At 50.1% G+C, this 18,973-nt stretch overlaps 1 protein-coding gene across 3 annotated transcripts; it reads right to left on the bottom strand.

Moving 5' to 3' along the window:
* Positions 1-2,781: 2,781 nt before the first annotated feature.
* On the bottom strand, positions 2,782-17,815 carry Plaur (plasminogen activator, urokinase receptor). 3 transcript variants are annotated; one of them, XM_006539640.4, is made up of 8 exons: positions 17,797-17,815; positions 16,185-16,269; positions 13,511-13,621; positions 11,934-12,077; positions 6,698-6,853; positions 6,045-6,179; positions 4,396-4,542; positions 2,782-3,513 (listed from the first exon to the last, which is right to left on the bottom strand). In XM_006539640.4, the coding sequence occupies exons 2-8, from the start codon at positions 16,240-16,242 to the stop codon at positions 3,281-3,283; spliced, it is 984 nt and encodes a 327-aa protein (XP_006539703.1). In that variant the 5' UTR covers positions 16,243-16,269; positions 17,797-17,815; the 3' UTR covers positions 2,782-3,280. The 3 variants fall into 3 exon arrangements, with proteins under 3 accessions (XP_006539703.1, XP_006539702.1, NP_035243.1); XM_006539639.4 differs by lacking the exon at positions 17,797-17,815 and adding an exon at positions 16,623-16,808; NM_011113.4 differs by lacking the exon at positions 17,797-17,815 and having other exon boundaries at positions 2,784-3,513.
* Positions 17,816-18,973: the final 1,158 nt, after the last annotated feature.

Genomic DNA, 18,973 nt, shown 5'->3' with positions numbered 1-18,973 from the left:
CAGGAATTCAAGGTCAGCTCCTGTGACATAGTTTAGGGCCAGTGTAGCCTCCACATACCCCACCCCACCCCGTTTCAGTGAGGCCAAGGGCTCTCCCTTGAGTTTCTTCAGTAGACTTCTTTGTTCAACCATCCTTTTCTTCCCGGTGTCTGGCCTCACTAGTAATTCTAGCCCTAGGGCTGTCTGCCAGCCATCTATTAAGATGAGGGGAACCATCGGTGCTCAGCATAGACAAATGGCCAGGTTATGCCAAAGTGACAGGGTGGGTTGGGATTGTGTGCATTTTTTTTCTTCTCTCTCTCTCTCTCTCTCTCTCTCTCTCTCTCTCTCTCTCTCTCTCTCTCCCTCTCTGTCTCATGTGAGGTGTGTGTGTGTGTGCATGTGTGTGTTCTGGTACATGGAAGCCAGAGGAGGACATCCGGTCCCTTGGAGCTGGAGTTATAGGCATTTGCTCCATGCCTGGCTTGTTACATGCAGGCTAGGATCTCAACTCTGGTCCTCAGCATTGCATATCAGGAACTCTTAGCCTAACCCTCTCCTCTTTCTCCTCCTCCTCCTCCTCCTCCTCCTCCCTGTCTCAACACACAAAGGGTCTCACTTTGTAGCCTCAAATTCCAGATCCTGCCTCCAGTTCTTGGGCCCTGGGATTTGTATCCTAAACCAGCATCTATGGTTCCGGTGGAGGTTTGGGTGAGCACAGCCCCCTTAGGTTCATATGTTTGAATCCTGGCTCTGCAGCTGATGGAACTGTTTGGGAAGGGTTAGGAGGTGTGTCCTTCTTGGAGGAGGTGTGTCCCTGGAGGCAGGTCTCTGGGGTTCACTTGGCTCCCTCTGCCTCAGGCTTGCAGATAAACATGTGTTTATCTGTTCCTGTCACCATGCCTCTGGTCTTCCATCATGGACTCTAACATAAGCCCAATTAAAGGCTTTCTTTTATATGTTGCTTTGGTCATTGGGCTTGTCGCATAACTAAGACAGTGGCTAAGAGTGTGCGACTATGCTGATTATATCAGAGAGGACCACAGGTCCTAACTCTGCTTACAATGGAAAGCAGCCTTCTCAATCACAGGTGGATGCTAGAATGGAATTGCTGGCCCTACTGTCTAGAGACGGAAACGGCCCCCCCATGCACCATGAACTGCATACATGGCAGATGTCAGGGGAGCATACTGACTTTGCTCTTGGGTTTCCTAGTTCCACCTCCAGCCCTTTGCTCTATTCTGAGAAGACCAATGATCTTCTCATTACAGTGCCCACCCCCTTCACTAACCAGATGATACAAAGATGCATGAGACAGTCCAGGAAAGTGGAACGCCAAGCAGGGTTTGCCTAACGAATGTTGTAGGTGTCCTGTGTTTTTTCAAAGAAGTCACCGGAGTAAATGACCCCTTTGCTATGGCCTCTGAACATGGGTGTAATGCCTGGAATGGAGGCAGCCATCTTGAGATCATGAAGCAGACAAACATGGGCCATTTTGGACACTGAATTAATCAGCTCAGGAATTCCCTAGCTCCACAACTGCTTTTTTGTATGAGAAAAAGCATTTCCCTTTTCCTTTCAACCATCTTGAGTTGGGTGTACTCTTGGCCACATGATTCATACAGATAATGTGGAAGCGGTCCCGCTTGCTTGCCAACTAGAACATTCTAAGTGATGGGAACTTTCTTGGCTTTTCTCTCCAGTTACTCCTTCTTACTTGTGGCAGGATCCCTCCCACAGGGTCTGTTTCCTGGCTCCCCAGTGAGTGGGCCGTAGATCGTGAGAACTGCGGGATGAGGTGACCTTCCCTGGCCCCAAGCAGAGGGGAGCCGTGGGCAGAACTGGTGGATCCTTTAGCTAAAATGTGAGAACCTGGAAAAAGGAATTGAAGTGGTTTTGGTCTTTAGCTCCACGGTAGGTGTTTCTGTCTACTATGTGGGAAGTCAAAAGTAGGTAGTCTGAGCTCCAGGCCAGTGAGCAACGGGGACCATTGTCTTAAATCCAAGATGGGTGCTCCTGAGCAAGATGACTGAGGTCGACCTCTTGTTGCCCCCCCCCCCCCACGCGGGTAGGCATGTGTGCAAGGGTAGGGAGGGACAGAATCAGCAGGAGGGAGTCTTTTCTGGTTTACACAGGTTCTTTCTTGTCCCCAGCAAACCCCAGGAGACCCAGGACTTTGCCTAGATTCTAACTTCCAATAACAGTTTCTGCTTAAGTCAGCACAAAGCGATTTTATCTCTTGCAGCTAAAGATCCTGTAAGACCAACTCAGGAGCCTGAGAGACTGAGGCCTAATACAAACCGTAGAATAGGACCTTGTGAGGCCATTTCTACATTCTGAGTCCCACTGCAAGGCATCATGGGAAAGGAAGCCTTAGCCTCGGTGTCTTTTGCGAGGCATCACGGTGAGACTATTTTCTATTTCAACTAGGAAGCATCTCATACAACGTCATCTTTGGCTCTCTGCTGCAGGGCATGATGGGAAATATAGCCTTGGCTCCCCGCCCCCCCACCCCCTTCCCCCACCCCCGTGGAAGGCATCAGCAATGATATAGACTGGGGGGCTGGGAAGACAGCTTTGTGGATACAGTACTTGGCTCCAGAAATAGGAGAACCTGAGTTCAGATCCCCTGTACCCATTTAAAAAAAACAAAACAAAACAAAACAAAACAAAACAAAAAAACCAGACAGTCTTAGTACCTCTGTGGTTATCGTGCTTGGGAGACAGGACGATCTGCAGCATCCTCTCAACCTGCATAGTCAAACCAGTGGGCTCTGGGGTTCAGTAAGAGACCTAGCCAGGCATGGTGGTACACACCTTTAATCAAAGCACTGAGGAGGTAGAGGCAGGTGGGTCTCTGTGAGTTTTAGGCTAGCCTGGTCTATAAAGTAAGTTCCAGGGCAGCTAGGGCTACATGGTGAGATCCTGTCTCAAAGCAAAAATCAATCAATCAATCAAACAAACAAACAAACAAAAAAACAATTCCCTGCTGCTCTCATCTTCCCAAGCTAAATGTGACAGTGGGGAGACCCAACCTTGTTCACTGGTACAAAAATCTTTTATATATATATTTATATAATAAATTAGAGCAATAACAATGATAATAATAATAATAACAGCAACAATATTATCTCAACTAAGAGGCCCCTGCTGCCCGCAGCCCTTGTTCCAATTCTCTTCTGGTTCATGGAAAAACTGAGGTCCAAAGAAGACAACACGAGGGCACACACATCCTCAAAGATGGAGCAGGGGGGAGGGAGTCAAAAGACCCTGGGTCCAGCCAGGGCTGCCGGCTCAGGAGTCAGGTCCAGAGGAGGACGCCCCATAGTCCGAGGGTCAGGAGCAGAGAGGCAATGAGGCTGAGTTGAGCAGGGCCTGGCCTGGGGGCGCCCCCTGTGGGGCTGTTACAGCCGCTGCCGTGGCAGCAGGAGACAGAGACGTTGAGGTGGGTCGGGAAGGAGTCTGCCACGTGGGAGCCTTGGCACCAGGAAGCCGTGGCGCAGCCTCTTACGGTATAACTCCGGTTTCCCAGCACTGAGGAAAAAGAAGAGTCGGTGAGTCCGAGTAAGAATTCTCAGGAAAGTGACAGGCTCCTGGTGGTGGACGCCATCGCCAACCACCAGTTCCCTGTTGGGAGCAGGGCTTCCCAAAGTGTGTTCCAGGAACCCCTGGCAGTGCCTCAGACTCACACCAGGATTGATTTCATAGTAACACTGAGATGTCATTTGGCCCTTCCAAGCTTTTTGTGTGTACAAGAGATACTTTTCCAGAGAAACCCCAGGACATGATATTGCAACAGGCGGAACACGAAAGCAGAGCCGGGGACCAGCTGTCTGCTATTAGAGCCAGACGGGAAGAGGGTTGCCACACAGTAAACAATGACAGCACTCTCTTTGCACTTTTTCATTATGAAAAACACAGGCACCCCCCCCCCATCAAAACTATTATTTATGAGACCAGCTATGGTAGTGCACACCTTTAATCCCAGCACTCAGAAGGCAGTGGCAGGCAGATCTCTCGGTTTGACGCCAGCCTGGTCTACAGAGTGAGTTCCAGGGCAGCCAGGGCGACAGAGTAAGACCCAGTCTCAAAGAGAAACATTAGGGTGTAATGAAGTGTATTATTCTTGTTGGCTCCACAGAGGCAAACTCTCTTGTTGCAATTTGTCCTTTTTGCAGGTAGACACCGCCTCCTCCCCACCCCCCAGACAGGGCCTCTCTGTATGGACCAGGCTGTCCTCAAACCCAGAGATCCACCTACCTCTGATTCCCAAGTGCTGGGAGTAAACTGTGTACCACCATCCCCAGCTAAAGTGTCGCCTTTACCATAGGAAGATCCAACCGGACCATCTGTCAATCAGTCTTATCAGCGCTCAGTGCCTCAGTGGGTCCCCTTCCAGCTCCCACAGGGCCTCACCATCTAAGCCTGTAGCCACCAGGCACTGATTCATTGGTCCCCGGCAGTTGATGAGAGACGCCTCTTCGGAGGAACACCCAAGGGTATTGTTCCCCTCACAGCTGTAACACTGGAAGCCATTCGGTGGAAAGCTCTGAAGATCCAGAACTTAAAGATGGAAAAAAAAAAAAAAAAAAAAAAAACGACAGGGAACGAAGATGAGCACTGGGTCTATGCAGCCATCCATCTGCCCACACTCAGCCTGAGGTGATAGGGCGCCACCTGATGGTCATGCCCAGGAACTGCATTCTTTTGGCATTTGGTTCTCCAGGGTTGAACTCCACTCACATCTAGCTAGGCAACTGATGGTGGACCCTAACAAACTATGTATTATCAAACAGGCCCCACTCTCTAAAAAGTTACTAAACAGAGTTGTTCACTGTAGTATCCACTGGCTACCTGTGTTTCTTAAGGTTTAAATGAATTATTGTTAAATATAGTCCTCGAGCTAATGAGATGGCTAAGCAGGCAGAGGAGCTTGCAGCCAAGTGTGATGATCTGAGTTCAGGCCCCAAGACCCACATGGTGGGAAGTGAGAAATGACTTCTTAAAGTTGTCTTCTGACTCCTACAATTAAACTACGGTATGCTCATGTGCGCTCGTGTGCACTCATACACACAATACAAATTTGAAAACTATAAGTATGTGTGTCATCAGATCCCTTGGAGCTGGAGTTACAGGTAATTGTGAGCTGTTCCACCATGGGTGCTGGGAACTGACTCCAGATCTGGTATCTACTCTTAGTAGATGGTGCTGGGCCATCTCTTCAGCCTTCAGTACAAACAATGTCTATTACTGTGGAAAGTGATAGGGTCTCATGTAGCTGGGCTAGCCCTGGAACTCACTGTATAGGAGACAGCTTTGAACCTTTGAAGCTCCACCTCTGGCGTACTGAGATTGTATTTAGGTTCAAATTAATTAATATGAAATAGTAAGTTTAGGACTGAGATGGCTCAGTGAGTGAAGATGCCTTCTGACAAGTCTGAGGACCTTGCTGAAATGTGTAAGACCCTGGCTTCAACCGCCTGCCCCAGGAATCAAAAGCAGGGTTTTGCAGAACATTAACAATTTTAAGCACATTTATTTATTTTATGTGTATGAGTTCTTGCCTGCACCGGTGTCTATGTTCCATATGCATGCAATGCCCATGGTGTCCAGAAGAGGGCACCAGATGCCCTGGAACTGTGGTTACAGATGTGAGCTGGGTGGGCACGGGGACTCAAACCTGGTCGGTCCTCTGCAAGAGCAGCCAGTGCCTTTAACCACTGAGCCACCTCTCCAGCTCGGTTTATAGAAGAGCTATATTTCTACGAGATTGCTATGAAATGGTTTCCTTGACCTTAACCTCATGCTGTGTTGGGATATCACGGTGGCTTGGACAGCCTGGCTCTGTAATCTCAGGACACACAGCTTTGTCAGCAGACAGTCCCCACCCAGAGTGGGCAGAGCTGGGGCATGGAGAATTGAGTGACTCAGTAGCAGATTTGCAAGTCAGGGCAGACCTCCAGGAGAGGCGATACTTATGCTGTTTGAACGGACTTAGGAGAGAGTGAGGAGAGAGAGTTGTAGAAAGAGACAGGAATGTCCACTTCATCTTTCCTGCTCCTCACCTGGGCCACCATTGCAGTGGGTGTAGTTGCAACACTTCAGGAAGTGAAAGGTCTGGTTGCTATGGAAACCTGCTGTGCCTGGGCATCCGGGAAGACTGCCACAGCCTCGGGTGTAGTCCTCATCCTTCAAGCTCCCTGCAGAAGGCAGAGGGCAGATCCTGGTAAGGGGCTGGGTGTTGATTTGCCCCCTTGCGCACACCCCTTTTATCAGAGGCCCTTGCTACTTAGGGTAACTTCATCCTTAGCCAAAGGGCTTCGTGTTCCTTTTCCCCTTTGTTATAGATAAAGGAGGCCCGAACGATAAATAGATCCTTATGCGTTTCTGGGATTTCTAGAAAGAAAACCCTTACAAAACAAAGGAATTTTGGGGCCCTTCTTTCCCCTTTTCTTCTCTCTGGAATGTGGACACCAAGTCTGGAATTATGGTGGCCATACTGTGCCATGAGGCAGTCATCAGAACGAAAGCAATATGGGAGACATGATAAGGTAGCTGGGTTCCTGGTCACTCCCAAGCTGATCCAGTGACCGGGAACTTCCAGTCACTGAGAATGTTGGTCCCGTGACTGTGTGTGGATTCAGTTGTCTCTTGCTTGCGCTCTGCTCCCAGGACTTGAAGATCTCTACTAGGAGTTGCCCAGCAGATGGGAGCTTACTTTCTGTGCTCTGGAGGGTCACCACTTCAATACAGTGCTCTGTAGGATAGCGGCATTGCAGGCTTTGCTCCCGGCCCCTCTCACAGCTCTGGTCCAAAGAGGTGCAGGACGCACACTCGAGGTAACGGCCCTGGGGGAAAGCACGGCCTCGGGCTCCTAGGAAGAGGAGAGAGTGGCGTGTTGGCGGCCAGGTCCTGCAGAGAACTCCACTCTGAACCTGGCAGCCAATCACCAAGCCTACTTATCCCAAGTCCTTCTAGAATGAATCCTGTCCTTTCCCGCCTTTGGTACTCCTCAATACGAGCGTCTACGTGGTTCTAGCCACGCCCATCTCCACTCCAGTTCCTCTCAAATGGCCCTAAAATGAAGTCTTTAAAGCACATCTAATCCAGTTCTCCTCTGCTCAAAACCCTTCCAGAGCTCCCTACTGTTAGATTAACAGCCAAGCACATGAGTGTGGCATTCCAGGCCCACTGAGGACTGGGTCCCTGCCACCTGTCCTGCCCCATCTCCAAGTGCCAGCCTCTCCCAAGCTCTCTTCCATACTGGCTCCACAGTCTTAGCACATAGACCCTGAGCAGCACCAGACTTCTTGATAGTCTGTTGTCTCTGTCTAGAACACCCTTCCTTTATTCCTGGTCTTTCCCAACTCCTCCTCATTCTGCATCATTCCTAAATAGCACCTCTTCTAGGCAGGGGCTCTACCACTAAGCCACGCCCCCAGCCCCTCACTGGGGGATTCTAGGCAGGGACTCTCCCACTAAGCCACACCCCCAGCCCCTCACTGGGGGATTCTAGGCAGGGACTCTACCACTGAGCCACGCCCCCAGCCCCTCACTGGGGGATTCTAGGCAGGGGCTCTACCACTAAGCCACGCCCCCAGCCCTTCACTGGGGGATTCTAGGCAGGGGCTCTACCACTAAGCCACGCCCCCAGCCCTTCACTGGGGGATTCTAGGCAGGGGCTTTACCACTGAGCCACGCCCCCATCCCCTCACTGGGGGATTCTAGGCAGGGGCTCTACCACTGAGCCACACCCCCAACCTATTACTGGGGGATTCTAGGCAGGGGCTCTACCACTAAGCCACGCCCCCAGCCCCTCACTGGGGGATTCTAGGCAGGGGCTCTACTACTGTGTTGTATTAGTAGCCCCTCCCCCTTTTTTGATACAAGGTCTCACAATGTAACCATAATACAGAATCCGTTATCTCCAGCTATCTCATGGAACAGAACTATCTCTTAGCTTTGCCTTTATTTCCAAGACAGTCTACCTGGAATCACAAATTATCACTCACTGATGGATGACCCGAAAGGCCAAAGCCTCACTTGATGGATCCATGGTAATCTTGTTTTGCTCAAAGCTTCTAACTGAGGCCAACTGGATGGTTTTCCCTGGAAACACCATGTCATCCCTTGCCCAGGCGTTGGCTCACACCATCCTGTAGCCTGGCACGGCCTCTCCTTCCTGACCCAGGAGATCAGAGCTGTGTCTGAGCTGAGTCAGTCCACTGGCAGGCGCAAGGCAATTAGGTGAATCACTCCATCCAGAGCCAACTCATCTATCTCATTCAAAGAAAAATGCCTAAAAGGCCCACAGCCCGCCTCTTCCCACAAACTTCCACGAAAACCAAAAGCAGAACTTCTTCAGGCATGGTGCTACATTCCCGTAATCCCTGGACTTTTGGTGGACTTTGGCTGGGGCTAGAAGATTGCAAATTTGAGGATAGCCTGGAGTACACAGGAAGACTGGGGCAAAAAAAAAAAAAAAAAAAAAAAAAAAAAAAAAAAGCCGGGTGGTGGTAGCGGCGCACGCCTTTAATCCCAGCACTTGGGAGGCAGAGGCAGGCGGATTTCTGAGTTTGAGGCCAGCCTGGTCTACAAAGTGAGTTCCAGGACAGCCAGGGGCTATACAGAGAAACCCTGTCTTGGGGGAAAAAAAATCAAAACAGGAATTTCCAGCACAGCCACGCTGTCTGTCCCACCCCTCTTGGCAGGGGGTGGGATGGGGGGGGTTTCATTTTGAATACTTCTTCCCAGGATGCTCTTCTAAGTACGGGTCATGTGACCTTCAGGAATCTGCTTAGTGCCCCCATTTTTTTAAAATTTAATTACTCATTGCTAAATCTCACCAGTGGTGTAACTTTTTTCTTGGTGGAGAAAAGCACTTGGGAGGCTGAGGCAGGAGGATTCCCTAGTGAGAAACTGGGCTAGGGGCATGGCTCAGTGGTGGAGCCTGGGCTGTGGGCATGGCTCAGCAGTACAGAACTAGGACTCCCAAGACTCTACCTTCCATTTGTGGTACTAAAAACAAATATCTGACTTCCAGACCTGTGTACTCAGGTGCCTCTTGGTTTTCTTGGCTTCACTCACCTGAGTCTCTATCTGCCTCTGCCATGGTTGGGTGTGGTTTGTCTCCCAGAGGGCCATATGTTTTAATTGGTCTTTAGTGTGGCAGAGTGTTAGGGGATGCACCTTTAAGGCAGGAAGCTAGTGAGAAGCTGCCACGTCATATGCACACACTGCTTTTGGAAGAGATTAATAAATTAACTTTGGAGGGGATTCCAACTTGGCTCTCAAGAGAAAAAATGGCTTTTAGTTTTCTTCCCCTTCGTTTTATTTTATGTGTGTGGTGTTTTGCTGGCATGTATTGTCTGTGCACCATGTGCATGCAGTACCAGAGATGACCAGAAGAGGGCAACACACACAGAACTGGAGTTACAGACTTCTGTGAGCAGCCTGATGTAGGTGCCGGGAACTGAACCTGGGTCTTCTAGAAGAACAAATTGAACCAGTGAGCCAACCCAGAGCTGTGGTGCTCCATTTTGAATTCTTCCTCAGCAATACAGTCATGAGGTGACAGGGTACTGGGGGTATCCGATGTGTGTGTGATGGGGAAGTCTCTGGCCAGAGCTAGCATGTCCTGTGTGGAATTCCCTTCCCATTTCCCAAACGATGAGGTACATATGCTTTTTTAATTTTTTAATTTTTTTGACTAGGGTTCAGTCTGCATTCTGGAATCTGCTAGGTGGACCAGGCTGGCCTCCAACTTATGGAAATCCTTCTATTATGTTCTCTCAAGTTCTGGGATAATAGGTGTGTGCCACCATGCCAGGCTGCAGCTCTTTTCTTTACAGCTCTTTGGTGCTTGCTAGACAAACATGAGTTTGACCCCAAAACTAATGTAAAAACCATGGAGCCAGTGTCCTGTAATCCCTGGTCTGGGTAGGCAGAGTTGGGAGGGACCCTTGGACTTGCTGGCTGCCAGTCTAGCTTCAGGCTCAGTGAGACCCTCTCTGAATAGAATTAGGTACGGAATGACAGAGTAGAACAGCTGCTGTCTTCCTCTGGCCTCTTTGTGCACACACACATATATACACACCACACACACACACACACACACAGATAATGCACTCACACACATACACATACATCCACAGACAATGCAGTCACACATATACACACATGCACACACACACACTCACAGACATGTACACATATGCACACACATAAACATTCACATGCACACACACCACATACATATACACATCCATGCACACACCATACACACACCACATGCTCTTGCACCGACACCATACACATACACACAACACTGACACATACATGATAACACACACACACACAGCTCTAAGTTATTTTCTTCTGTTCCTTTTTATCAATCAGGGTCTGTTCTTCACCTCCTGGCTGGCTCTCAGGGGATCTAAAATGGATACCCGCACCTCTCCAGCTCCGCTCCTGTTGTTCTTTTTTGCGCGTACACTTGCCAAAAAAACGGGAGGGAAAACTGCCACCCAGCCTGAGCCTGTTGCCTCAGTCTCAGGACTCTCTCTTCATGGCTCTGTCTGCTTTAACAGAGCTGAGCTGGTGAGTTGGAACACAAGCGTGACACCTGTGACACTCTCTGTGTCTGGCTTCTCTCTTCTAAAGATCACAGGGCCCCAAGTTCCTGCCTTTGCTTTGTGCTCTTCAGAGACCTCAAATCACTGGCTGTCATCTGCCCAGCTTTATAAGCCGCCGCCCTTGGAAGCATTGCCCTGACATAAGAGTCTCTATCACACCCAGAAAAGAAGCCTCAGTGTGCAGGTCCCATGCCACTAAATTCCCCTTATCACCTGCCAAAGGTAATCCATCCATCAAGACAATTCTATCCCAGCTCAGTGAACACCCCTGTCTGGGTGCAGGCTACATTATCCACCCATGTCCATTTCTCCACTCTAGCTCCCCTCTCATCAGTCCTCCCTGCTAAGGGCAGAATCATTTGTCAAAAACAGAAGTGGGAGGGGGATATAAAAATTAGGGAAGAGGGTCTAGGGATGTGGCTCAGTTGGTGGAGTATTTGCCTCGCATGCACAGAGCTCCGGGTTCTCTCTCCAACACCGAGGGAGCCCATGGCTGGGATCCCAGCACTCAGGAGGTGGTGACAGAGAACCGGGCATTCAAGGTATTCCATAGGGATATGGGAAGGTCAATGCCAGAGAGGGTTATCTAAGAAACAAATAAGCCAGGCGTGGTGACATACACCTTTAATCTCTGCACTCGAGGTGGAGGCACGGGACCTGTGAGTTTGAGGCTAGCTTGGTCTACAGAGTGAGTTTAGGACAGTCAGTAGGTACGGCAGAGGAAGAAGATAAAGCAGGCAGAAAGGCCGTCCCTTCCCTCATGAGGACCCCAGGACTGTCCCATAATCAATGTCCATCCAGGACCAGACAGTGAAGAAAAAAAACACAAGGAGTGGAGTTCCTTCCTCCCCTTCCGTCTCCCGACTACTGACCGCAGCCTAAAGCCACGATGCTCAGGCAAAAGGTTCATGGAAGCTTCTCCTTTCTCTCCACACGCTCACCATGCTTTCCGAGTCAGAAATCCTCATTTTCAAAAAGGGTGTTGGGGAAGAAAACTAAGATGTCACACATGCAGGGGCTCCAGCACTGAGTCACACCCCCAGTTTCAGTACTCAGGAAGCTGAGGCAGGAAGTTCTTCTTTTCTAGCCAGCCTGGGCTAGCTATATCATTTCAACCCAACAAAACCACTGGGTGTCCGGCTATTTCGACATGGGGGAGGGAGATGTCTTGGGACACTGATGGGGGCAGGTGTGAAATTTGGGTAGGGCTATAGATGGATTCGGGCCGGGGTGAGGAACAGACTGGGGTAATGCAGGTCTGGGGATAGAATTGGGGTGGTGATGGGCTTTGGCTAGGGGTGGCAAGGACGCCCGACTCACCGGGTCTGGGCCTGTTGCAGAGGTTTGTGGCGCACACGGTCTCTGTCAGGCTGATGATCATGGAGCCCATGCGGTAACTCATGGTCCTGTTGGTCTTTTCGCTGTGGGCACAGCCTCTTGTCACCACCTCCAGCTCTCTATCATCTGTGAGGAAAACAGCTTTAGTCCCTCAGAAGCTCCAAGGTCCAGCCAGCCCATGACACTCCTGGCCGCAGAGTCACTCATCTCCAGGGCCAACCCTTGTGAGCCTTTCTTCTTGCTTGAGCCCACTCTGTTATCTTCTAGAATGATCCTCCCTTCCCCTGTACACGTCACGTGGATTTTCAGGATCTATCCCAAGGTGAATGAAACCAGAGGGGAGGTGCATTTAATGGGAAAAAAAAAGTAAAACAAATACACTGATTAATTAATTAGACTTTTTTGGGATAGGATCTTGCTACATAGCCTGGTCCGGTCGGGATCCTGCCTCAATCTCCCTAGTAATAGAGTTCCAGGTGTGTACCAATGTGTCCAGCTTTTATTTTAACTTTATTTATTTTGTGTGTGTATGTTTATGTATGTGTATATGTGCATGTGTGTACATATTTGTGTCTGTGTGTGCACGTGTGTGCTTGTGTGCTCTTGTGGAGGTCAGAGGACATTTTCAAAGTCAGTGTTCTCCTTCCAGGAGGTCAAACTCAGGTTATGGGGCTTGGTGGCAAGTGCATTAGCCTGCTCAGCGGTTTCTCTAGCCCTGTTTGCTTTTCTTGTTTTTGTTTGTTTGTTTGTTTATCTGTTTGTTTGGTTTTGGTTTTTTCATGACTAGGTCTCTCTGTATAGCCCTGGCTGTCCTGGAACTCACTTTGTAGATCAGGCTGGCCTTGAACTCAGACATCCCAGTTCAGGCGTGGTGGTGACATCTATGATCTCTACCTTAGGAGTTTCAGGCAGGAGGACCACATGTTCAAGGTCATCACTGGCTACAGTACAGGTTTAAGGCTAGCTTGAGCTATGTGAGACCCTGTCTTACAACAAAACAAAATAAAAACTCAAGACCAAGCAACAACCACCAAACTAAACACCACCCCACCACCGCCAATCCCAAAAACAAAGCAAAAAATATTTATCTGAGTTGCACACAGCCAATTTATCCCCATCGCCAGGGTTGCACCAACACTGTAAACAATTCTCTTGGGTTTATTACTTTGTGTGCACGAGAGTTTTGCCTGCATGTACATCTATGTACCACACCCATGCTTGCTGCCCGAGGAGCAGGTGAGCCACCAGGTGGATGCTGTGAATGAATCTCGGTCCTTTACAAGATCAACAGGTGTTTAGTTATGCATCTGTGGGTGTGTGAGAGCCTTGGCTCTCCTTCCGGAGCTGGGGGTCATGGGTGGTTGTGAGTCACCCCATCTGGCTGGCTACCTGAACTGAACTCCAGGCCTCTGGAAGAGAAGAGCGGCTGGTCTTAAATGCCGGGCTGCCTCTCCACCCTTGTTAGACGTTTAAACTTTTGTATATCTTTACAATCTGGAGAGAGATGGTTTCCTGGCCTATTGTTTGCTATCGGTTGTTGGGGGGGTGGTCAGCCTCACCTTGCCATTCCCGAAGCACGGTAGTCCTGCAGAGGTCCTGGCCCAGAGCACACTCCTCTACCAGGCAGCTCTGGTTACTCTCACACTGCATGCACTGCAGGCCCTGGGAGGCTGGGCGAGAGGAGAGGAGAGGAGAGGAGAGGAGTCAGAGGTGATGGCCAGGGTCTGCCTCCCACCCCACCATGGTGTGAAACTGATCTAGGCCTGTTCCCCTTGGATGCATGCATTGTGCCCTGATTGCCCATGGTCCACTCCCTCTCTCTAAGATCTATATAGTCCAAGCTGACCTCAAACTCACAGCAATCCTCCTGCCTCATCCTCCTGTGTGTGAGGATTACAGACAGGCATCACCTGCCATTCATTCTAACTCTGCACTTTTGCCCCCTTCCTTCCTTTTTTTCCAAGACAAGGTTTCTCTGTGTTACCCTGACTTTCCTGAAACTTGCTCTGTAGACCAGGATGGAGGCCTTGAACTCACAGAAATCCACCCACTTCTGTCTCCCTAATGCTTGAATCAAAGGCATGCGACCCCCCCCCCCCCGCCCCATCTCCCAACCTCTAACTCTTCTTCTTTCTAGTTCTTTTTGTCTTTTTTTTTTTCCAGAGCTGAGGACCAAACCCAGGGCCTTGCGCTTGCTAGGCAAACCCTCTACCACTGAGCTAAATCCCCAACACCTTCTTTCTAGTTCTTGAAAGGACTTTCTACCCTGGGTCCCATTTAGGTCCTGTGTCCTCTCTACTTGGTCAGCTCTGGACATTGGATCTTTATCCCTTGTCCACCCATTCCATCCTCTTCCTTAGCTACTCCTCAGGATTCTCTCCAAGACATGAATCTTTCCTCCTGAAGCTCTAACCCTGCCCAGTAGCCCTCCAAGATAATCAACTGAGCTTACCTCCAAAAACATTCTCTCCCCCTTCCCCGACACTCTCCTAGGTTCTAGTCCCAGCCCGTAGCTCCTGCCTGTCTCAGAGTCTCCAGTTCTGCCCAATATTCTAGCCCTGCCCCTGGCTTCCTTAACCATGCTTAATGCTTCCTTCTAGACGCTAGTTCCCATACTCTGGCTCCTTCCCTAAATTCTCTTCCTACCTTTATATTATTTTATTAAATATTTCTGAAATGTTTTCACTATTTATGGCTGGTCACTATTTATGTAAACCAGGCTGGCCTTAAAGTCAGAAATCCACCTGCCTTGGAATTAAGGCTATTTTCCCATCACACTCTACTCTGTTCTTGGTAGACTAGCCCTGCCGGGGCTTAACAGCACACAGCCCAGCTGTTCTCACCCTCAGGAGGGGTCATATATCCGATATTCTGCCCATCAGATATTTACATGAAGATTTCTAACAGTTGCAAAATTACAGTTATGAAGTAGCAACAAAAATAATTTTATGGTCGGAGGTCACCAAACTGTGAGGAGTTGTATTAAAGGATCATAGCATTCGGAAGGTTGAGAACCACTTTCAAAGACCCACCTCAGCCCCCAAACGTTTGTCCCACCCCAGGACCGAAGTCCCTCCTGCAGGTCTTCACCTAGGCCACGTCTCGCCAATGTTATAGCCCCCCGCCTCAGACTGCCCAGTTTTTTTTTTCGTTTTTTTTTTAAAGATTTATTTATTATTATGTGTAAGTACACTGTAGCTGTCTTCAGATGCACCAGAAGAGGGCGTCAGATCTCATTATAGATGGTTGTGACCCACCATGTGGTTGCTGGGATTTGAACTAAGGACCTTCGGAAAAGCAGTCCGTGCTCTTAACCACTGAGCCATCTCTCCAGCCCCCGACTGCCCAGTTTCTAATCAGAACTTTTGCACCAGCCTAGCCTTAGTCTGGCCCCCATTTCCCAGACAAGTTCCAGGAACAGAAAGGCTAAGTAACTGTCCTGAACCACACAGCCAGTTTTGACCCCAGGTGGCAGCCCCACTCCAGGGTCCCCTCCTCCCGGGGTTGGATTTCACAGTAAGAACTGTCCTGTCTGAGCCCCGAGATCCGGTCTGCAATTTAGAGCCGGTCCCTTTGTGCCAGATATCCTTTCTTCAACAAGAGCCCCTCCCCTTTGCACCCCCACCCCTCCCCCCTCTAGCTCCCAGACCACCCAGGCCCCGCCAGAGATCTTTTCCCACCCCATTAATCATCTCCGGTCTCCCGCGGACTAGAGAGGGCTTTCCGAGTTATTCACCGTGCCAAACCCTGACTCAATTCCTTCCCCATTTCCCTCTACTTTCTCAACACCATTTCCCCCGCATTTCCTGGAGGAAGAAGGCTGAGGACATAACATAGTAAAAGACAAGTGTATTCGAGGGACAGGCCCTGGGCTCCCGCTGAACTCTGTGGACCTTTGAGATGTAGACCCCTGAGCCCCTGTCTTGTCCCAAAGTGGGATCCCCACACAGACCAAAACACTGTGGGGAGTGGCTGTGAGGTCACATGTCCAGTTATCATTCAACCCCTAGCTGTGAGGCTTTGGACCAGCTTCTTAACCTCTCTGTTCCTCCGCGTCCTCCAGTGTGCCAGGCACTGTGCACCAGGGATCAGCGTTTACTAAATGAATGCCTGCGGGAGTCTGACTGTGCCACGTGGAGCCTGAGAACACACCCGGAGAATAGCTGGATAGAAGGGTGGAGCGCTGGGCCATCCTCCTCTAGCTCACGCCCGGTGCCACCACGCAGCTCTTACCTGGGACACAGGTAGTCGCCAGCAACAGCAGCAGCAGCAGCCGCCTTGGGAGTCCCATGGGTTCTTCCTTCACCTCTGCTCTAGACTGACCGAGGGGAAGAAGACAGTTTTGTGACCCTAGGGCTCCTCCCACTGTTTGCTAAAGAGTGAGTCAGCTCCAGGGGTTGCCTCGCCTCCCCCCGCCCCGCCCCCGCCCCCCCCCCCCAGCCCTTCCTCTTCCATAGTTCAAGAAACTCTGCCCCTTCCATACATAGTAAGATGCAGTCTCAAAAAAGGAGGGAGGGAAAGAGGGAGGGAGGAACGGAGGGAGAGAGGGAGGGAGAAGGAGGGATGAGGGAGAGAGAGAGAGAGAGAGAGAGAGAGAGAGACTATGATGGAGAAAGGAAGACAACCAAATAGCAAGGGTTAGAATCCTCTCTAGCCTTGGCTATTTCTTACCAATCAGAGTTTATGTTTTCAAAGTTTGTTTTATTTGAGTTTCTCCAGAGAGAGTCTTGCTATGAAGACCAGCCTTGAACTCAGGAACCTCCTGCCTCAGTCTCCCCCGAGTCTGGATCATGGGCACGCTACCATCCTTGGCCGAGGCGGTACAATTCCATGTAGGGAAATCATGTGGAACACTAACTTGCCAAACTAGAGGGCAAAATTCCTTCAGCTCCTGACCAAGGACCTCCTGGGTACTGGGCACTGTTCCAGGAACTGGAACACAGCAGGAAACACAAGGACGCCACCCTCTGCCATTACGATGGGGAGGATACATTAGTTATCTAATCTCTCCCATCAGTCGGAAACCAGGGGAAAAACAAGTTGAAAGAGGAACAAACTGTAGGGAGAGAGGTAAATGGCTTAATTGCTTTGGGAGGGTGATGCGGAGGGCAGCCAGGAAAGGTGTGCAAGAAGTCTAGTGGATTCCTACAGAAAGCCTTTGAGGGAGAGGAAAGAGTCATCGCAAAAGCCCTGAGGGCAAAGAATCACTCAGAGCGGCTCAGTGTGGCTGATGAGTGGGAACCAGAGAGAGCAGAGAGCAATGAGTAGCACCCGTACAGTAGTGATGTCACTGCTGTGAGTACCGAGTCACTGAAGCCTGAGCTGGGAAACACGGAACCCAAGGTCTCCTGCAGGATTGACAAGGAGTCTACCACTGAGCCACGCCCCCAGCCCCTCACTGGGGGAGGCTAGGCAGAGGCTCTACCACTGTGCCACGCCCCCAGCCCCTCCCTGGGGGATTCTAGGCAGGGGCTCTACCACTGAGCCACGCCCCCAGCCCCTCACTGGGGGATTCTAGGCAGGGGCTCTACCACTGAGCCATGCCCCCAGCCCCTCATTGGGGGATTCTAGGCAGGGGCTCTACCACTGAGCCACGCCTCCAGCCCCTCACTGGGGGAGGCTAGGCAGAGGCTCTACCACTGAGCCACACCCCAACCCCTCACTGGGGGAGGCTAGGCAGGGGCTCCACCACTGAGCCACACACCCAGCTTGGCTTGATTTAATGTCAAGATAAGGTAAAAGGTGAAAAATAAAAATAAAAATGCCCAAATAAAGTTTTCCTCTAAGAGGTCCTAACTGAGAGAGTAGGGGGCTGGCCCCAGACTGTGAGGGCTGTGTGACTTACTGATCATTAGCAGGTGTCTTTCTTAGCCTCTCTGTGCTGCAAGCTCATCTGGAAGGTTGAGACAGCAAAGGTCTGAGAGGAGCCCTGAGAGAAGTGAGAGAGATCCTGTTTCATATGGAGGAGGAAAACAAACTGTGATTGCTTTAGGGCCTCAGGCGTAGTATATGCTCAATAAGAAGGTGGTTGTCTTGAACATATTCATTCCTAACTCTAGAATCTGTCAATTGAAAAGCTTTTGCTGGGGGCTGGAGAGATGGCTCAGCATTTAAGAGCACTGACTGCTCTTCCAAAGGTCCTGAGTTCAAATCCCAGCAACCACATGGTGGCTTATACCAATCTGATGCCCTCTTCTGGGGTGTCTGAGGACAGCTACAGTGTACTTACATATAATAATAAATAAATTTAAAAACATTCTACAAAGTTGATTGACTAAGCGTAGAGTTGGAATGTTACAGGTCCAGAGCCAAATTTATGGTAGGCTACCTATGTTTTTTTAAAATAGGTATGTATTGCTTTTCTCGGTGTTGGCTCTAACATTCGGGCAGCTGCTGGATAGTTTGGGGGTGTGCAAACACATCCCCAGCTTCTACCAATCTAAAGGCTACGAACATCATCAGAGAGCATCTGAGGTCTATAGTAGAATTTTCCCAGTTTGTTCTAAGCCTCAGCTTTGAAAGTTGCTGTGAGATTCAGCCTACTTCATGCTGTCGCTCTGAGAAGTTCATGTAACCGTGGGTGCTTAGGGGATCACGAATCTGTGTCCCCTGGCCATGGTCACTCACGTTTGGCTCCAGAATGCACTCATCCTCTGGGGAGAGGTGTGCTTTATGGCAGCTGGCCCAACCTCTCTCCCAACCCTTCCCCCTACCCTCCTGCCAGAGCTCTTGCTATGTGACAGGGAAGCTGGCCCCAGCCTGGGAGTCTGAGGTCAGTGTTTGTCATGCTGATGGTGGCCAGGATGGGCCACTCCCTGGTTGTGTCACCATAAGCCAACACAGTTCTCTGTTTCTTTACTTGGAAGACTGAACATTGGTTGGGGCTGGGTTGGGGCAGTGTTTGCCTAGCATACAGAGCTTGGGATCCAGTTGCCACCATACCTGTCCACCAGAGTTCTGGAAGCTGAGACAGGGGCATTAGGCGTGCTGGCATTACTGGCATATGCCACCTCTATCTGCCT

Source organism: Mus musculus, chromosome 7 (genome assembly GCF_000001635.26).
Source record: "Mus musculus strain C57BL/6J chromosome 7, GRCm38.p6 C57BL/6J".
Lineage (NCBI taxonomy): Eukaryota > Metazoa > Chordata > Mammalia > Rodentia > Muridae > Mus > Mus musculus.
Note: the sequence above shows the minus strand (reverse complement) of the source record. Positions and strands in the feature narration are given on the sequence as shown.